At 37.0% G+C, this 18,043-nt stretch overlaps 2 protein-coding genes across 3 annotated transcripts; both read left to right on the top strand.

Annotated features, from left to right (window-relative positions):
- Positions 1 to 2,342: 2,342 nt before the first annotated feature.
- On the top strand, positions 2,343 to 16,695 carry LOC137748165 (disease resistance protein RPV1-like). Of its 2 annotated transcripts, none has more exons than XM_068488263.1 (7): positions 2,343 to 2,819; positions 9,414 to 10,035; positions 10,175 to 10,240; positions 12,190 to 13,288; positions 13,490 to 13,762; positions 13,904 to 14,446; positions 14,568 to 16,695. In XM_068488263.1, the coding sequence occupies exons 2-7, from the start codon at positions 9,503 to 9,505 to the stop codon at positions 15,288 to 15,290; spliced, it is 3,237 nt and encodes a 1,078-aa protein (XP_068344364.1). In that variant the 5' UTR covers positions 2,343 to 2,819; positions 9,414 to 9,502; the 3' UTR covers positions 15,291 to 16,695. The 2 variants fall into 2 exon arrangements, with proteins under 2 accessions (XP_068344364.1, XP_068344362.1); XM_068488261.1 differs by having other exon boundaries at positions 9,395 to 10,035.
- LOC137746496 (uncharacterized) lies at positions 3,772 to 5,399 on the top strand. Its single transcript, XM_068486518.1, has 2 exons — positions 3,772 to 4,885; positions 5,206 to 5,399. Exons 1-2 carry the CDS (start codon positions 4,048 to 4,050, stop codon positions 5,238 to 5,240), a joined length of 873 nt encoding a protein of 290 aa, XP_068342619.1. The 5' UTR covers positions 3,772 to 4,047; the 3' UTR covers positions 5,241 to 5,399.
- Positions 16,696 to 18,043: the final 1,348 nt, after the last annotated feature.

Raw genomic sequence — 18,043 nt, 5'->3', positions numbered from 1 at the left:
CAGTATTTCTAGCAATAGCCCACTACTCTTGGAGCTAACGTCAGAGTAATCCGCCTATGATTGCATCATGCCCATGAGTTATGCATGCAATAGCAACGTTGAGTGGTTGAATATTATGGTAATAGCAAAGTGTCTTGTTGAGGAAACCGACTTTTAGCTGCCCCAACTAGCAACTTCTCAAATGCAGGGGGGCGTTACCATCACCTTCCTGTGAAACCTGGAATATTTTTTATTCGTCTGCCATCGATTGAAATTCATATTGAGTTTATAGAGACACCTAAAACTTCTTATGAAATTCATATTGAGTTTCATGAAAATGTACTTACATCAATTAAAAATTTGATGTGGATTCGCTTCAAGATTGCATACACAAATACGAAGCAGTGTTCATTACTAAGTTCTAAGAAAGTGTTGGTTTCTTAATATGGTATTATCCCATTTGCCGTTGTTTTCCATAATCTAGCTCAATTTCATACCAGCTTGAATACTAAACTGAACATATTCAAAATCCAAAAAGTGATCAATCAAAGAAATCTCTAACTTATTTACATGTATAACACAAGCTGAGCAATGCTTAGAGAGACAGGTTATGAAGGAATACACTGAGGCTAATTAGTGGTCATGGGAGTGGGCAGATTAAGAGTATGATAAGCACGTGATTACTAATTAATAATAAGTTATTCTGGAAGGATTAAACCCGAATTAGGCAAACAATTAAGAAGAAAAAAGTAGCCACTTACGACCTGGGATTTTCTATGGATCTCAGTGTCCGAAGTGAACAGATGCAGATTTGGATCACTTATTTTAAATTATGCAGTTCTCATTAGCTGATTTTACAAGTCCACCTCACATAAACTAAGAATCAAGATCTCTCTTTTTCCTTTCTTCAACAATCCTTCTGCTCCGACACAGAGATCTAGAGAAGATCTCAACTAAGGATGGGCAACGGTTATGGCAGACGGGTAACCGTTGTCATTTACCCATAACCATTTAAACTTTTACCTGCATAACCGTTTACCCGTTGGGTAATTGCATAAACGGTTATACTCATACTCATAACCGTTTATAAACAGTTAACTATACCCATAACCGTGTACCCATTTAACTGTAATCATTTACCCCTTTTTTTAACTATCATGGCTTTTTAACAACTTCAAAATTAAAATAGAAATTTGTCATAATTTTTTTTCTAGCAATTAAACACCGTTATAAGTAGATTGAACATGCATTTCTGTATTTTAATATTATAAATCCTGAAAAAATGTGTACATATTACTGTATCGTTGATTAAAACAATTACGATTGATATATGCTCATGTTATACAAGTTATTGTCGTTAAGAAACTAGTGTGGTTGAGGTTGACAATCAATTCGTATCTTAAGAAAAAGAGTAAATAAAACAAATACTGAGGCATCAAGATAAAAACCCAGTGTGCGAGTGTCCATGAAAATAAATTAGGAAGCAGGGACTCTCGCCTTGGAGATTAGTCAGCAGCACCACAAACAATTGCCTCCTTCCTTAATTATTTACCACATGTGAGACCAATCCAAACCTCCAATTCAATTAAATCCAAAATATAAATCATTGAATTAATTTTGAATAAAAATAAAAAGAGAAGAGAAGTGGGATTTGTGGTTGACGGGAGTCGGAATGAGGTGCCGCCAACATTGACGACAAAAAAATGGGCAATGAATTCAAAGTTTCGCCGGAGATTAGAGAGGCGGATATGAGAGAGAGGGTAGCAAGAAGAGAGATGAGCGGCGGAAGTGTGGGAGGCCGAATAATTTTAGAGTTTTAGTTTTTTAATTTTTTTTTTTAATGTGATGTATATTAAATAAATAATTAAATGGATACCCATTACAATTGTGCATGATAATCATAACTATTTATTTAAATTTTATAGATAAATAATTACCCACAATTATAATCGTGAGTTTTAAATAAATAGTAATAACTCATATCCCGGATATTTTGCCCATTCGTAATCTCAACTCGCCACTTCCTAGAAAGCAAGGAGAAAGCCAAATGGTGGAATATTCCGTTGGGGATCAGGATCCTCTCCTAATCTAATCTAAGGATGAGGATCCTCTTGATTAAGGAGCATAGATTGTTGGATGAAAATCTAACGGTTATAAATAGGAAATCCCTTTAAAATTATAATAATTATAATCGTTAAATTTTCATCTAACAATCCATATTCCTTGATCAGAAGGATTCTTATCGTCAGATGAGGAGAGGATCATAATCCTTGGGTTGGGATGTGATCGTGTGAGTGGAGTACACGTAGGCGTTCTTGTGTATATTTGGGTGCTTTTGGCAATTGCTCCATCCACATTTTCCATGCCCTGCCTGTCACTCGCCAAAACTATATTACTCCAACCCAACTTTCTCTACCTTCAACATTTCTATACATGAAGATCGATCTGGTCCGTTCTACAGTTCTACTTTCACTGTAACCCAACTTTCTCTCAAACTCTTCTCCAAATCGTACTCTTTTTCGGCTCTCTGATTAATCATTTTTATTGAAACTTTAATTCAACTGCAGGATGTTTCTCTCTCTGTTCTGGGGCTAAGGTTCATTCTCTCTCTCCCTCTATCTATATATCTATCTATCTCCTTCCCTTCTGCCAATTTCTCTGCAGAATTTAATCTTGAAATTACAATCTGAAATTATAAGGAATGGGTTTTTTATTTTCTGTCAGTTAAATTGAATTTACTTAATTGTTTGGGACTAATCCTTTTTCTTTTGGGGTTATTTTCTTCTGGTTGTAGTAGTTTCTGAAGAGAGGAAGGGAAAGCTGCTGTTTTCAGTAAAACGGTACTAACTTTCTTACTTTTTAATCATTTTTATCTTCTGGGATTTTATCTAGATCTTTCTTATGCCCCCAACTTTTGTTTTTGGGGGGTTTTGTTACAAATTGCCCATCTGGGGTATTCTGTACATTTCAAAATCTATGTTGATTTTCCCTTTTTTTATTTATAATATAACATTTAGACTTTGGTGGCTTGTTGGTATAGTGTTTTTTTTACAGTAATTAGGACAAATATAAATTAAAAGCTCATCTGGTAACGTTTCACTACCAGTTTAAAAACCAAACAACAAAAATAGAACTTTAATTTTGTGCAACTCTCCGTTTCCGGGACTCGGTCATTTCTCAAGTTTTTAACGTGAAGGCTATATTATTAAGATTTAGACTTGGGTATTTATTTCGGTATTATCTTTGGTAGCTTACCACACACACATAACAAATGCAAATATTGTAAAAGATTCATACAAACTGATCAACGACCCTAATTGTTAACTAAAGAAGCAGCCATTGTTGGCTAAAGAATTAGGTGAAATCCATTGTAATTAATATAGTAGTTTCATAGCAGTTTTTTTTGGCTTCTTGTACTGGTTTCATACCTGATCATCATTGCTTGTATTCCTATATAAATCCTCCGATTGGGAGATGAAAATATCAAGAAATTAACTCTATTTTGGCATGGTATCAGAGCCATTCTGATCCAAAAGGAGTTTCTATTCTGATTAACCTACTGGCACTACTGCCATCTACCCCATAAGACCTGCAGAATAGCAGGCCTTCTACTTTCATACGAATCCAATCCCTCTTTGGCCATATCTGCCAACATCACTACCCATATTGAGCTTGTTAACCATATACATTCCGCTGCATCTCTACCCATCTTATGTCCATTTGCAATATCTCCACGAACCCATAAAACTTTCCAAAAAAAAAAAAAAAAAAAAAATTAAATACTACCCCATACCCTATAAACCATACCCGTTGGAATCACCCAACAAACCAGTGCCATTGCCTCTTCCTCCTTGCATTTTGTTCCTGCATCTCTCTCAGTGAGATTGACTCTCTATTGTTTCAATAAAGAGAATTCGTTGCAGTAGTAATGGGTGACTCCAAGACCACTGTTTCAGCTGCTGTTACACAAAATGATATGTCTCTACATATCACCCCAGACAAGTTGGATGGGTCCAACTATTCCTCGTGGTCCCAAAGTGTCCGCATCTACATCACTGGCAGAGGCAAATGGTCTTATGTCAGTGGAAAAAAGAAGGCACCAGCAGAAGCCGATGCATCGTATGCTATATGGGAGGAAGAGAATGCCATGGTTCATCTTGGCTTCTCAACTCCATGACTAGAGATTTGCGGGCCATTTTTCTCCGACTCTCTACTGCAAAAGATGTTTGGGATGCTGTTACCCAAACTTACTCAATTGAAAAAGATGCATCAAAATTATATGAACTTCGCCGTCAAGCACTGGCGACTCGCCAGAATGGTGAGCCTTTATCTGCATATTATGGTAAACTTCAGCAAACATGGAAAGAAATAGATTTCTTACGTCCTGGAAAATTGAAATGTGCTGATGATGTTGTTGCTCGAGAGACAGAAATTTCAGAAGAAAGATTGTATGATTTTCTGGCTGGCCTTGATCCTCATTTAGATCATGTTCGCAGTCAAGTTTTGACTCAAACACCTTTGCCATCTGTTCGTGCTGCTTATGCTCTTGTGAATGCTGAAGCAAGTAGGCAAACCATTATGTTGGTTGGCCCACAAGTGGAAGGATCAGCCATGGTAGCTGCTCCGTCTCGATTTCCCCGTGGAGTCTCGAATTCTCGATTAGGTGGATCTAAAGTTACTGATACAAGGAAGTGTACTTATTGTGACAAGGATAAGCATACTAGAGACACTTGTTTTAAGTTGCATGGATATCCTGATTGGTGGGTTCAAAAGAAGGAAAATCAAAAGAAAAGCATTGTTGGATCACAAGCACACCTGTCTACACCAACGCCTTCCGTGCCTCGAGTAGATCAATCTGCTCACTCAGTTTCTCCTACTACTGCTTCCACTTCCTTAGTCGACGCAGGTAACTTTGGTTTTGCCTTGAACACCACATTTGGTGCTCCAAATACACCTTGGATCATTGATTCGGGGGCTTCTGACCATATGACCAATAACTCTTCATGGTTTGCTTCTCACACTACTCCACCTTTAAATACCGTTAAAGTTGCTAATGGTATTTCCACTCCAGTGCTTGGAGCAGGCTCCATCTCATTAACACCATGCCTATCTCTCTCATCTGTTTTACATGTTCCTAATCTTTCTCACAATTTGCTTTCTATTGGTAAACTCACAAATCAACTAAACTGTCTTGCCATCTTTTCTCCTACTCATTGTTGGTTTCAGGATATTCGAACGAAAGCGTTGATTGGTCATGGTAGAGAGAGGGGAGGTCTATACTACTTGGACTTACCACCAGATTGTGAGAAGACAAGTTACAGTTGTCAAGTGGAAGCTAAACAATTTGAAGCTTCTGAAAAAATTTGGTTATGGCACAAAAGATTGGGACATCCTTCCTTTCAGTACCTGCAATATCTATTCCCTTCTTTATTTTCTAAAGTCAAGGTTTATAATTTCCATTGTGAAACTTGCATCTTTTCTAAAAATCATCGTGTCTCATTTCCTTTAAGCTCCAATAAAAGTGATGTTCCTTTCTCTCTTATTCATTTTGATGTTTGGGGACCATTTCATATTCCTACTTATACTGGTGCTAAATACTGTCTCTTTCATTGATGACTGCACTCGAGTTTCTTGGGTATACTTACTAAAAAATAAGAGTGAGGTTATGTCTGTTTTTCCAATATTTCGTCAAATGATTCAAACCCAATTTAATGCTAAAATTCAAGTTGTTCGATCTGACAATGGGAAAGAGTATTTGAATTATGGACTTGGAACATTTTTTCAACAAGAAGGTATCATTCATCAAACATCTTGTCCATATACTCCTCAACAGAACGGTATAGCAGAACGTAAAAATCGTCACCTCTTGGATGTGGCTAGATCTTTATGTTTTGCTATGCATGTTCCTAAACGTTTTTGGGGTGATGCCATTCACACAGCTGTTTTTCTTATCAATCGCATGCCATCACGTGTTCTCCAATTTCAAACACCTATCCAAACCCTTTCCCAGTATCATTCTCTTCCTTCACTCCTCCATATTCCTCCAAAAGTGTTTGGTTGTGTCTGCTATGTTCATGTCCACATGCAAAATCGTGATAAGTTGGATCCTCGAGCCATCAAATGTATGTTTATTGGCTATTCTGCTACTCAGAAAGGGTATCGATGTTACTATCCTCCCAATGGGAAAATTTTTGTCTCTATGGATGTTACCTTTCAGGAACAAGAGGCTTATTTTTCAGAGGGAGATTCGGTCACTTCTCTTCAGGGGGAGATGGGGAGTAAGGAGGAAGAGCAGTGGCCACTTGACATTGGTGGTATGCAGTTTTCGGATGAACACTTGTCTGATGCCGGTGATGGTCCAAATTTGCCTAATGATGAGGCAAAGAGTGGAAAAATATTGAAGGTATATGAGAGGACAAGAAAAAGGAGAGATAAAGGAAAAGAAAAAGAAAAAGTGGCTGATGAGATAGACCACCCACATATAGATCCCCTCATTGACCAACTCTCTGACCAATCAGCTGCTACTCATACGAATTATCCTGAGGTAACCACTCATTCTCCTTCTCTTCAGCCTACTATATTTGATGAGTCCAATCATGAGATTTCAGTAAGTGATGATCCAAATGAACCACATCATGAGTCTGGTTCTCGTTATCCTATTCGAGAAAATCGAGGGATACCCCCTGTTCGTTATGGTTATTCTTCTACAAAGGGTATTCAATATCCTATATCTAATTTTGTTTCATCTCATCGCTTGTCAGACTCTTATATAGCTTTTGCAAACCAATTGTCATCAGTCTCAATTCCTAATAAGTTACAGGATGCTCTTAAAAATCCAAAATGGAAAAAAGCTATGATTGAAGAGATGGAAGCTCGTCGAAAAAACTCCACTTGGGAACTGGTTAAACTTCCTGAAGGCAAGAAACCTGTTGGGTGTAGATGGGTGTTCACAGTAAAGCATAAAGCTGATGGTTCAGTGGAGAGGTACAAGGCCAGATTGGTAGCCAAAGGTTATACTCAAACCTATGGCATTGATTATCAAGAGACATTTGCGCCGGTAGCAAAGATCAACACTATTAGGGTTCTTATGTCATTGGCAGCAAATCTGGGGTGGCCTCTACGACAGTTTGATGTGAAAAACGCATTTTTACATGGAGACTTGGATGAAGAGGTATACATGGATCTTCCTCCTGGATTCACTACCACTTGTGATATTGGCAAAGTATGCAGGTTGAGAAAGTCCTTGTATGGATTGAAGCAATCACCAAGGGCATGGTTTGGCAGGTTCGCTCAATCGATGAGAAATTATGGGTTCAAGCAAACTCAGGCTGACCATACCTTATTTCTTAAGCATGATAAAGGTAAACTTACAGCCTTAATTGTTTATTTGGATGATATGGTGGTTACAGGTGATGACGTCGAGGAAATTCAAAAACTTCAAATGTATCTAGCCAAAGAATTTGAAATGAAGGACTTGGGTACTTTGAAATATTTCTTAGGTATTGAAGTTGCAAGATCAAAGCATGGCATTTTTCTTTCTCAAAAGAAATATGTTATAGACTTATTAACTGAGACTGGGATGTTAGCTTGTAAACCTGCAGACACACCAATTGAGCAAAACCATAGATTAGGAGACTATCCTGATCAAGTTTCGGCTAACAAGGAAAGATACCAAAGATTAGTTGGGAGGTTGATTTATTTGTCTCATACACGACCTGACATAGCCTATGCTGTAAGTGTGGTGAGTCAATTTATGCATAGGCCAAGTGAAGCCCACATGGATGCTGTACAACGCATTCTCAGGTATTTGAAGTCTGCTCCTGGAAAAGGCTTGATGTTTTCCAATCATGGACATCAAGAAGTTGAAGGATACACTGATGCAGATTGGGTTGGGTCAGTAACTGATCGCAGATCGACTTCTGGATACTTTACATTTGTTGGAGGAAATCTAGTTACTTGGCGCAGTAAGAAGCAACATGTAGTGGCTAGATCCAGTGCTGAAGCTGAATTTAGAAGTATGGCACACGGCGTGCAAGAATTGTTATGGCTCAAGATTTTGTTGAGAGAATTGGTTTCAATTCTACAAAGCCATCAAATCTTTATTGTGATAACAAAGCCGCCATTAGCATTGCTCATAATCCAGTTCAACATGATCGTACTAAACATGTTGAAGTGGATAGGCACTTTATTAAGGAAAGGTTGGTTGATGGTACCATTCACTTGCCTTATGTGAAGAGTGATGACCAGCTAGCAGATATTTTAACAAAGGCAGTATCAAGTAGGATTTTCCATCTTTCACTCAGCAAGTTGGGCATTCGAGATATTTATGCACCAACTTGAGGGGGAGTGTTAACTAAAGAAGCAGCCATTGTTGGCTAAAGAATTAGGTGAAAACCAGCCATTGTTGACTAAAGAAGCAGCCATTGTTGGCTAAAGAATTAGGTGAAATCCATTGTAATTAATATAGTAGTTTCATAGCAGTTTTTTTTGACTTCTTGTACTGATTTCATACCTGATCATCATTGCTTGTATTCCTATATAAATCCTCCGATTGGGAGATGAAAATATCAAGAAATTAACTCTATTTTGGCACTAATCACACCAATATTTTCTCTCAGCTTGAATCTTACCACATGCACAACATATCATATGTGAAAGTTTCATCATAAAATACTTTGGTATAATTAGAAGTGGAAACCGCACAATATAAGTTATCTTTAATTTTGTCAAATTTTATATGAGATTCTTGTACACTTCAACATGTATAGGGATGGACTTCTTGTGGAAATGGTGGCATTTATCTCATGGTATTTATGATATTCCCGAGTGGTTTGAGTTTGCTTGCGAGGGAATGTAGCTGACTTTGTTATACCTGAAAGTGATGGTCGTAATTTTTAAGTGTTGGTTGTCTGATGCATTTACTCGTCAAGTGAACAACCTGAAGGTCCTCATGAGGTTATTGTTATAAATTCTACCAAGCATACTACTTTGCACACCTTGATAACATTTACCTCAGTACTACCAAAATCTCATGAACGCGAAAGCGATTATCTTTGGCAAGTTGAGATACTGCAGAATAAAAACATAGTGCGAAAAAAATTAATTATCTGTTCTTGAAGAAAATTAATGTATAAAAAGCAAAATTAAAACAGAATGCTACTAACATTGGTTGGGAATAAATGTAATATGAGGTAGATCTTAATTAAACATGAGCCTTTTCCCTTCACGTGAATAAAGCATCTTTCAGAGTTCCTTTCTTTCCTGCTTTCCACCATCCTATTACGTGTCGGTAGTCTGTCCTTTCGTGTTCTTTTCTTTCTTATTTTCCTCTCTTTCCTTGCATGGTAGTGTGTCGTTTCTCAAGTCCATACGCCAACATTATTATATTATAAACTTTTGCTTTTGTCTACTGAAGGATCTTGACCGGTGTTTAGGTATCATCCTTCGGCGACACAACCGCAACCATTGCCATTTTTCAGTCTCTGATCTGAACCATTGCAGTGCCATAACGGTGGATACCGCCATGACAGCCCACGAAGCCTCCTCCTCGTCCTTCTCCAAGTCAGAACTTTGGAGTTACGATGTGTTCTTGAGCTTCAGAGGCGAAGACACACGGAATGGCTTCACCAGCCACCTCCACGAGGCATTAAAATACAGAGGATACCATGTCTTTATTGATGAGGTCGGTCTAAAAAGAGGGGAAGAAATAAAAGAGAAACTGTTTCGTGCAATCGAAGAGTCGAGGATCTCTATCATTGTCTTCTCAAAGATGTATGCGGATTCGAGTTGGTGTCTTGACGAGCTGGTGAAGATCATGGAGTGCAGAGACAAACTGGGGCGACATGTTTTGCCAATATTCTATCACGTTGATCCTTCGCATGTCAGGAAGCAGGACGGAGATTTAACCGAAGCATTTCAGAAGCACGAAAAGGACATCCGTGAAGAAAAAGATGACAAGAAACGTGAAGCTAAACAAGAAAGGGTAAAGCAGTGGAGAGAGGCTCTCACAAAAGCTGCAAATTTGTCTGGCCACCATCTTCAAAGCGCTAATAATAGGTAATTATTCACCTGCTTTTCAAGATTTAAGTTGTAATACTCTAATTAACGTACTTTTTTTTTTATCGGATGTCTCCGAAGGGACTAATTAACATAATTAATGCACCTTAATCTCTCACGCTGATCCTTCACATGTCAGGAAGAGGCGGAGAGAGGCTCATACAGCAGCTACAAATTTGTCTGACCACCAAACAACTGGCAACGGGTAAGCATTTACCTGCTTATTTCAAGATTTGAAACATTTTAGTGAATGACTTGATCTCTCAATTAATTAACATGCTTAATTAACATTTTACATAATCTTTTTTTTTTTTTTTGGTTGAAAAACCTCGACAGATCTAAACTTTAGTTCACATGCTTAATGAATACACCTTAATCTCTCATATAAAACCTAAACCGTAATTGGAGTTTAATTGATACACCTAACTTTTATGGATCAAGGAATGACTTTCTGTCTTTTATTCAAGTTATCGTCACAAAATCATATGCTAGCTGTTAGTTAGTGTATTATATATATAGACACCTCTTGATCGTTAGATTTGACTTCAATGAAATTCTGTGGTTGAGATTAAATCACAAGCCACATAATCCCAACCACATAATCTTAAACACATAATTTTATTAAAACCAAATCTAATGGTTAAGAGTGTGTCCTCATTTTTTTTGAAAAATGAGGATTGTTAAAGGGTTCCTCTCTCTCTCTCTCTCTCTCTCTCTATATATATATATATATATATAATCAAAGTCCTTTGATTTTGTCCACGTCATCATTTGAAAAATTACACGTCAACAATTTGCTAATTATTTATAATTTTTGGTTGAAGTATTAGCCCTTTTTTTTGTTGAAATTAATATTAATTGCTTTGTCCAGATTTTTAGTTAGGTAATTGAAATCTCATCCCATCCTGCGTTTGAGTCAAATAAACAGCAACTCCTCCATTCTTTTTCATCCCTCACGCACATCACCTCTAAACTCAATCCATCATGCTTGTTCATTCTCGAGACCCCAACCAATATATTTATGTATCAACTTCTTTTCTTCTTTTTATTTTTTATTTTCCTTTTATTATTGAATATTAATCATTTTGTTTAAAGAATATTGAATATTAATCTTGATTGTTGAATTTATAGTTGGCTATACTTTTGTATTTCATGGGTACAATTTTATTCTACATTTTATTTCATTCTAATATATCTATTGGTACAATATATTTTGTGAGTACAATTTCATTATACATATATATATATATATATACCCATGAGTTTTTTCTCTTTTATTTATTTTTATTTGGGTACAATGTGAATTTTATATATATATATATATATATGTATATATATTTTGTAAATTTAGTATATGTACCCATTTGGTATTTGTGTGTTGTAGTGGGCACGTACATTTCTTTTATGTTCGTTGTTACTTTTTTTGTCAAGTTCAAGGGTACATTGTTTTTGTATGCACTCATAATAAATTTCATAGGGTACATTATTTCCCTTAATACCACTTGATAAAATTTGCAGAAATATGGGCACTATTTTTAATTGTAGACTTTTTTTTTAAGTCTCATTATCTGTAAGATTAGTAGATCTATGATCCAATAAATTTTGGGAATTTAAATTTCATAAGTTTTTAGATTCGATCTTGGATTCAAATCCTTTAAATCCGTGAGATATTAATTAAATTATTTTTTTGGGTCAAATGATAGATTTTGTTAGATTAGTTGTTAGGTTAGCCACTGATGGGATTTGAACTTATGCTGTCATAAAAGAGCTCAACACCATTGCACCACTGTAGTAAAGGGCCACTTGCGATATGAATTAAATTAATTATTTGATCTAAATCCCTTAAATGTTGTTAACTAAAGCCATTTTCACATTTAAAAAAAAAAAAAAAAAAACAAGAAGACAAAGTGTTTTAAATGTTGGACTCAATCAACAATTTTTAATTTAAAAAATACAAAAAAAAATGACATGGAAATTTAATCAATACTAAAATGCAGGTGTACAAAGTCAAAAACTTTGATAAAAATTTGAAAAACTAATGTTTCAATCTAACAATTGAGATGACCAAGAACCGCAATTAAAATGACCTATATATATATATATATATATGTATGTATGTATATTACCACTAATGCTTACAAATTCAATTTTCAGGCGCGAAGCAGAGTTCATTAAAAAAATTGTTGATGAGAGTATTTGGGAATGGCTCCCTAGAACAAACGAATTACATGTGACCAAGCACTTAGTTGGAATCAAATCTCGCATTCAAGGTATTATCAGTGATCTTTCAAGTGGTGGATCAAATGATGTTCTCATGGTTGGAATTTGGGGGATGGGTGGATTGGGTAAAACAACAGCTGCCAAAAGGATTTATAACCAAATTCATCGTGAGTTTGAATTCAAAAGTTTCCTTGCCGACGTTAGCGATGATACAAGTAAACATGGTCTGGTTTATTTGCAAGAGACACTTATTTCTGACATCGACATCTTGGAAGAGAAGTCTCAAATAAGAAGTGTTGACAAAGGTATCAATAAGATACAAGAAGTAGTTAAACATAAAAGGGTACTTGTCGTCATGGACAACATAGATGAAGAGGTACAACTGCATGCAATAGCTGGAAGTCGCGATTGGTTTGGTCCAGGAAGTAGAATTATCATAACGACACGAGATGAACGTCTACTACTAAATGTGGACAAAGTTTATCCGCTTCAGGTAATGAATGAAGATGAAGCTCTGGAGCTCTTTAGTTGGCATGCCTTTGGAAATAGTTGGCCTGACAACGTATATCTTGAAGTCTCAAAAAAGGTTGTTTCTTACTGTGGAGGTTTGCCACTAGCCCTTGAAGTTTTAGGTTCTTTTTTGTTTAAAAGGCCCATAGCAGAGTGGAAAAGTCAATTGGAGAAATTGAAAATAACTCCTGATGGAAAAATAATAAAACCCCTAAGAATAAGCTTTGAAGGGCTAGATGACACACAAAAGGCTATATTCCTTGACATATCTTGTTTCTTTATTGGAAAGGACAAGGACTATGTCGCAAAAATATTAGATGAATGTAAATTTTTTGCAACAATAGGAATCAGTGTCCTCCGTGAACGATGTCTTGTAACTGTTGAAGACAACAAGTTGAATATGCATGATTTGCTTCGTGAAATGGCTAGAGTAGTAATTTCTGAAAAATTCCCAGGTCGCCCTGGAAAATGGTGTAGGTTGTGGGATGAACGAGAGGTCATGGATGTATTGATAAATAAATCTGTAAGTACATTCCCAATAAAATTTTGAATTAATGCATCGTACTAGATAAGCTTATATGTAATCTACTTATGTGTATTATAAACTAAACAACATTCATGTGTAAATATGCATTTGCTTTAAGAAGCTCAATTAGGCAAAATCACGTAAATATATATGCACATTATCCTTTTTCTTACTCATTTAACCTTTTTTTGTTAACAGGGAACTCGAAAAGTTGAAGGACTTGCTCTAAATATCCCATTCTACTCGAAAAGTTTTAGTACAAAAGCATTTGCCAAAATGAAGAAACTGAGACTGCTTGACCTCAGCTTCGTAGAGCTCAAAGGAGAATACAAACATCTTCCCAAAGAGTTAATATGGTTGCGTTGGGAATGCCCTTTAAAGTCCTTACCAGATGACTTTTTTAATCAACCAAGACTAGTTGTTTTAGATATGCAGGGGAGCAGTCTGGTACAAGTTTGGGAGGGTTCCAAGGTCCAATGAATTACACTTGATGATGTTGTGTTTCTATTTGTTTTTTGGATTTCTTCTCTTTTTTTTATTTTTTTATTTATTTTTTTATAACATCTTCATTTCAGATATTAATTTCAATTTTCTTTTGATTTTCTGCAACAGTCGCTGCATAACTTGAAAACCCTTGATCTCAGCTATTCCAAATCCGTACAGAAATCACCAGACTTTTCACAAGTCCCAAATCTTGAAGACTTGATATTGGAAAAGTGTGACAATTTGTTCGAGATTCACCCCTCCATTGGTCATCTTAAAAGACTTTCTTTGGTGAACCTTATGAGGTGTCGCAATCTTATTTCTCTTCCAGGGGATTTCTACAAGTCGAAATCTGTTGACACTCTTCTTCTTAATGGTTGTAGTCAATTAGAACTGCATGAGGATATAGGGGAGATGATATCACTGAGAACACTTGAAGCAGAGGATACAGCCATAAGAGAAGTACCACCTTCCATATTAAGATTGAAGAATCTCACTCGTTTATCCCTTCACCACATCAGCTACGTAGAACTCAGCGGCGTAGAGTTAATATGCTTGCGTTGGGAAGAATGCCCTTTAAAGTCCATACCAGATGACTTTTTTAATCAAGATAAACTAGTTGTTTTAAAGATGCAGGAAAGCAAACTGGTACAAGTTTGGGAGGGTTCCAAGGTACAATGAATTCCACCTGATGATGTTCTGTTTCTATTTGTTTTTTGGATTTCTTCTCTTTTTTTAATAACATCTTCATTTCGGATATTAATTTAAATTTTCTTTTGATTTTCTGCAACAGTCGCTACATAACTTGAAAACCCTTGATCTCAGCTTTTCCTATTACTTACAGAAATCACCGGACTTTTCACAAGTCCCAAATCTTGAAGAGTTGATATTGGAAGAGTGTGAGAGTTTGTCCGAGATTCACCCCTCCATTGGTCATCTTAAAAGACTTTCCTTGGTGAACCTTCAAAAATGTGATAAGCTTATTTCTCTTCCAAGGGATTTCTATAAGTCAAAATCTGTTGGGACTCTTCTTCTTAATTGGTGTTTAGAATTCAGAGAAGTGCACGAGGATATAGGGGAGATGATATCACTGAGAACACTTGAAGCAGATGAAACAGCCATAAGAGAAGTGCCTCCTTCCATAGTAAGATTGAAGAATCTCACTCATTTATCCCTATCAGGTGTGGAAAGTATTCATTTGCCATATTCGTTACACGGCTTAAACTCCTTAAGGGAATTAGATCTCTCATTTTGCAGATTAGCTGATGATGCAATCCCTAAGGATCTTGGGAGTCTAATTTCTTTACAAGTTTTGGATCTTTCATGGAATGATTTTCATACCCTACCCAATCTCAGCGGTCTTTCAAAGCTTGAAACTCTGCGGTTAGATACACGGTTTAACCTTCGTACAATCCCTGATATACCACCAAATGTGAAAGTTCAGCGTGGGTATCCTGAGGTCAATAAGTGCAATGCTCTAACCTTCGTACAATCCCTGATATACCACCAAATGTGAACGTTCAGCATGAGTAATATCCTGAGGTCGATGCGTGCAATGTTTTGTAGGCAGAGAAGATTGGGAGGAGCTACTATATGAAGACTATCTTTTCAAGCTTTTACTTTGGAGTTTTAGGTTCTTTGGGGCTCTTGAAGCAGATTCTACTGCCATAAGACAAGTACCACCTTCCATAGTAGGATTGAAGAATCTCACTTTTATCTCTGAATAATTTGCCTAGTCATTTGCCCAAAATTACCTGATGATGCAATCCCTAAGGATCTTGGAGGGAATCTCACTTTTATCCCAGCCTCAATGGCCTTTCAAAGCTTGGAGGGAATGGATGCATATATCTTCATACAATCCGTGATTTACCAAGAAGTTTGAAATTTCTATATGCCGTTGATTGCCCTGCATTGGAAACAATGCCCAATTTTTCGGAAATGTCAAATATGAGAGAACTGGAAGCAAGTGATTCTCCCAAACTCACAGAGGCTCCACGCTTGGATAAGTTATTAAACCCCATGACATGGACTGATATGAAAAGGTTTACCAATCTCACAGCTGATTTTGGCAAGAACATCATACAGGTATCTCTCTCCCCCCTCCCCCTCTCTCCCCTAAGTTCTAATTGCCTTCCTATTGTGCGCATCTTCCTATGGTTTTTCCAAAACGTAGTTGTTTTGAATTTTGAAGATATATTGCATTCAGAAACATTTCAATATTATAAGAACCGATATAAGACACATCCAATGATTCGAGAAATAGCACTCGAATTCGCAGAAATACAAATGCACCAACGTTTTCTTGTCAAATGCACGTTCTCATTTTACGAGTGCAACCATACTTAATATTCAACACTGGACATTACATAATCAAGTTCTTGTAATTCAAAAAGGCCATACCTCCACTCACTCTGAGATACAAAGGCACCTGTTTCTTCTTCCTTAGGGTTTTCGTCTGCAAGACCAGCTTTGATTGGGGAAGCGTCACTTTTATAGTCCGCAATAATTCTGTTCTCACTTTCTTCACTTTCAACATTTTTTATCTGCATAAAGAACATTACTACATTCTGAGATGAGCCTTTCAAGATTGTGATTGTCGCAGTAATTGGCTGCCGAGATATTGACTAGAAACAGTCTTCTCACCTTCCTCAAACTGTTTCTTTAGAGCGGCCTGCAAAGGTCTCGATGGGTACTCTTCGATTCCCATGAGCTTGGCAATCAGACTCGGCCCTTTCCCCACCTTTTGCGAAGAAGCTGTTGTTGCTGCAATGGTGGAGTCACTGGCGGTATGAAACATAGAACTCTGGGTTGAGCTGGTGGAGGGAGTATCCAAGCACGAATCCATATATCAAAAAAAGGAGCTAATTTGTAAGCTTTTGGATTTCCTGCTTATGTGGGAGGCACAGGTTGACTTGGAATGATTCCAAGTCACTTATTGTTACATACTCTAGATAAGATATACGGTCACTCGTGCAATCAAAAACCTTCTTCTAAGAAGAAGACAATTAAGCATCCAAGTTGAAGAAAATCAAACCCTAGCTTCACTGAAGTCGGATAGAAACTGTCTTTACTGAAGTTGTCTCTAGCTAGGGTGAGATGAAGAGAGAAAATGGATTACAAACTTAGCTCAGCAACGTCAAACACCAAGACTACTGCAAGTTAGAATATGCCAATCCAATAATGGGGTTTAAGGTATGCATTTCAGAATACAACGTAACAAAAATGTTGATTCCAAGTTGAGCATATATTGGGTCACTTGATATAGAAAGTCACTACTGGAAATAGGATCACACTGCAAAAGAACGAAGAGTGAACATGATCAAAAAGCAATCTCGAAGAAAGAGAACGAAGCCTTGATCTCATTAGCTACTAGATAAAATAAAAAAATTCACGCACACGACATGATTAGCGTAAAATTACATGAAATGGGCTCTGTCTAAAACTATTAAGAAATTAAGTTGTGCATTTCTTGAATTCATCTAACGAGAGGCTATTTCTCTTATCTTATCCAATTATTCCCTTGCCTGTAACAAAACTCCTAGAGTTCAAACAAATGAGAAAAGAATAGAGAAAAATAGATTATAAACGCATGCCAACAATCCAAGTTTAAGTTCCTATCACTACTTAAAGCAATCCATCTTTCAGCATATCTCATGGCTCAAGCTAATAAATTTAACAACTACTCTCAGCTTTATATTTTAAGAATAATCAGAAATCCAACAACTTTAAAGATATTTGACCCTCCCCACAGCATAGGATTGATGGTTGACACACACAGTATCGATATAGTATTGCATATGAACATGATTTGAACAAAATAGGAGCCAGAAGAAAGAAATGGCCATCATCCTATCTAGGGGTGGTTCGGTATGGGATCCCATACCGAAACTCTTGTCCCGATTCCCAAACCAAATTTTCGGGAATCCCAATTTTTGGGAATCCCGAAATAATTTCGGGATTTCGGGACAAATCGGGAATCCCGAAATGTTAAGAGTTAGTGTTCCTGTCTTATCACTGCATACCCGCCATTTCCTCAATGGCAGTCATCCTCTTGGTGATGGCACCCTGCTGAGATAGCCTGTGAGAACCAATAGCCATTGTCACGGACAAGACAGTGGGCATGGCAATGGGAATGCCTCCAATCAAGACAGTGGGCATGGCAATGGGAAAGCCTCCACTACCCTCTTTCCATCTTCAACCAAATCCCCAAACCCCAAATCCATCTGTGCAACAAGCTCCTGCGCGAGTTCTCACGATGCGCTGAGCCCG

The sequence above is a fragment of the Pyrus communis genome, chromosome 10, assembly GCF_963583255.1.
Source record: "Pyrus communis chromosome 10, drPyrComm1.1, whole genome shotgun sequence".
Taxonomy (NCBI): Eukaryota; Viridiplantae; Streptophyta; class Magnoliopsida; order Rosales; family Rosaceae; genus Pyrus; species Pyrus communis.
Note: the sequence above shows the minus strand (reverse complement) of the source record. Positions and strands in the feature narration are given on the sequence as shown.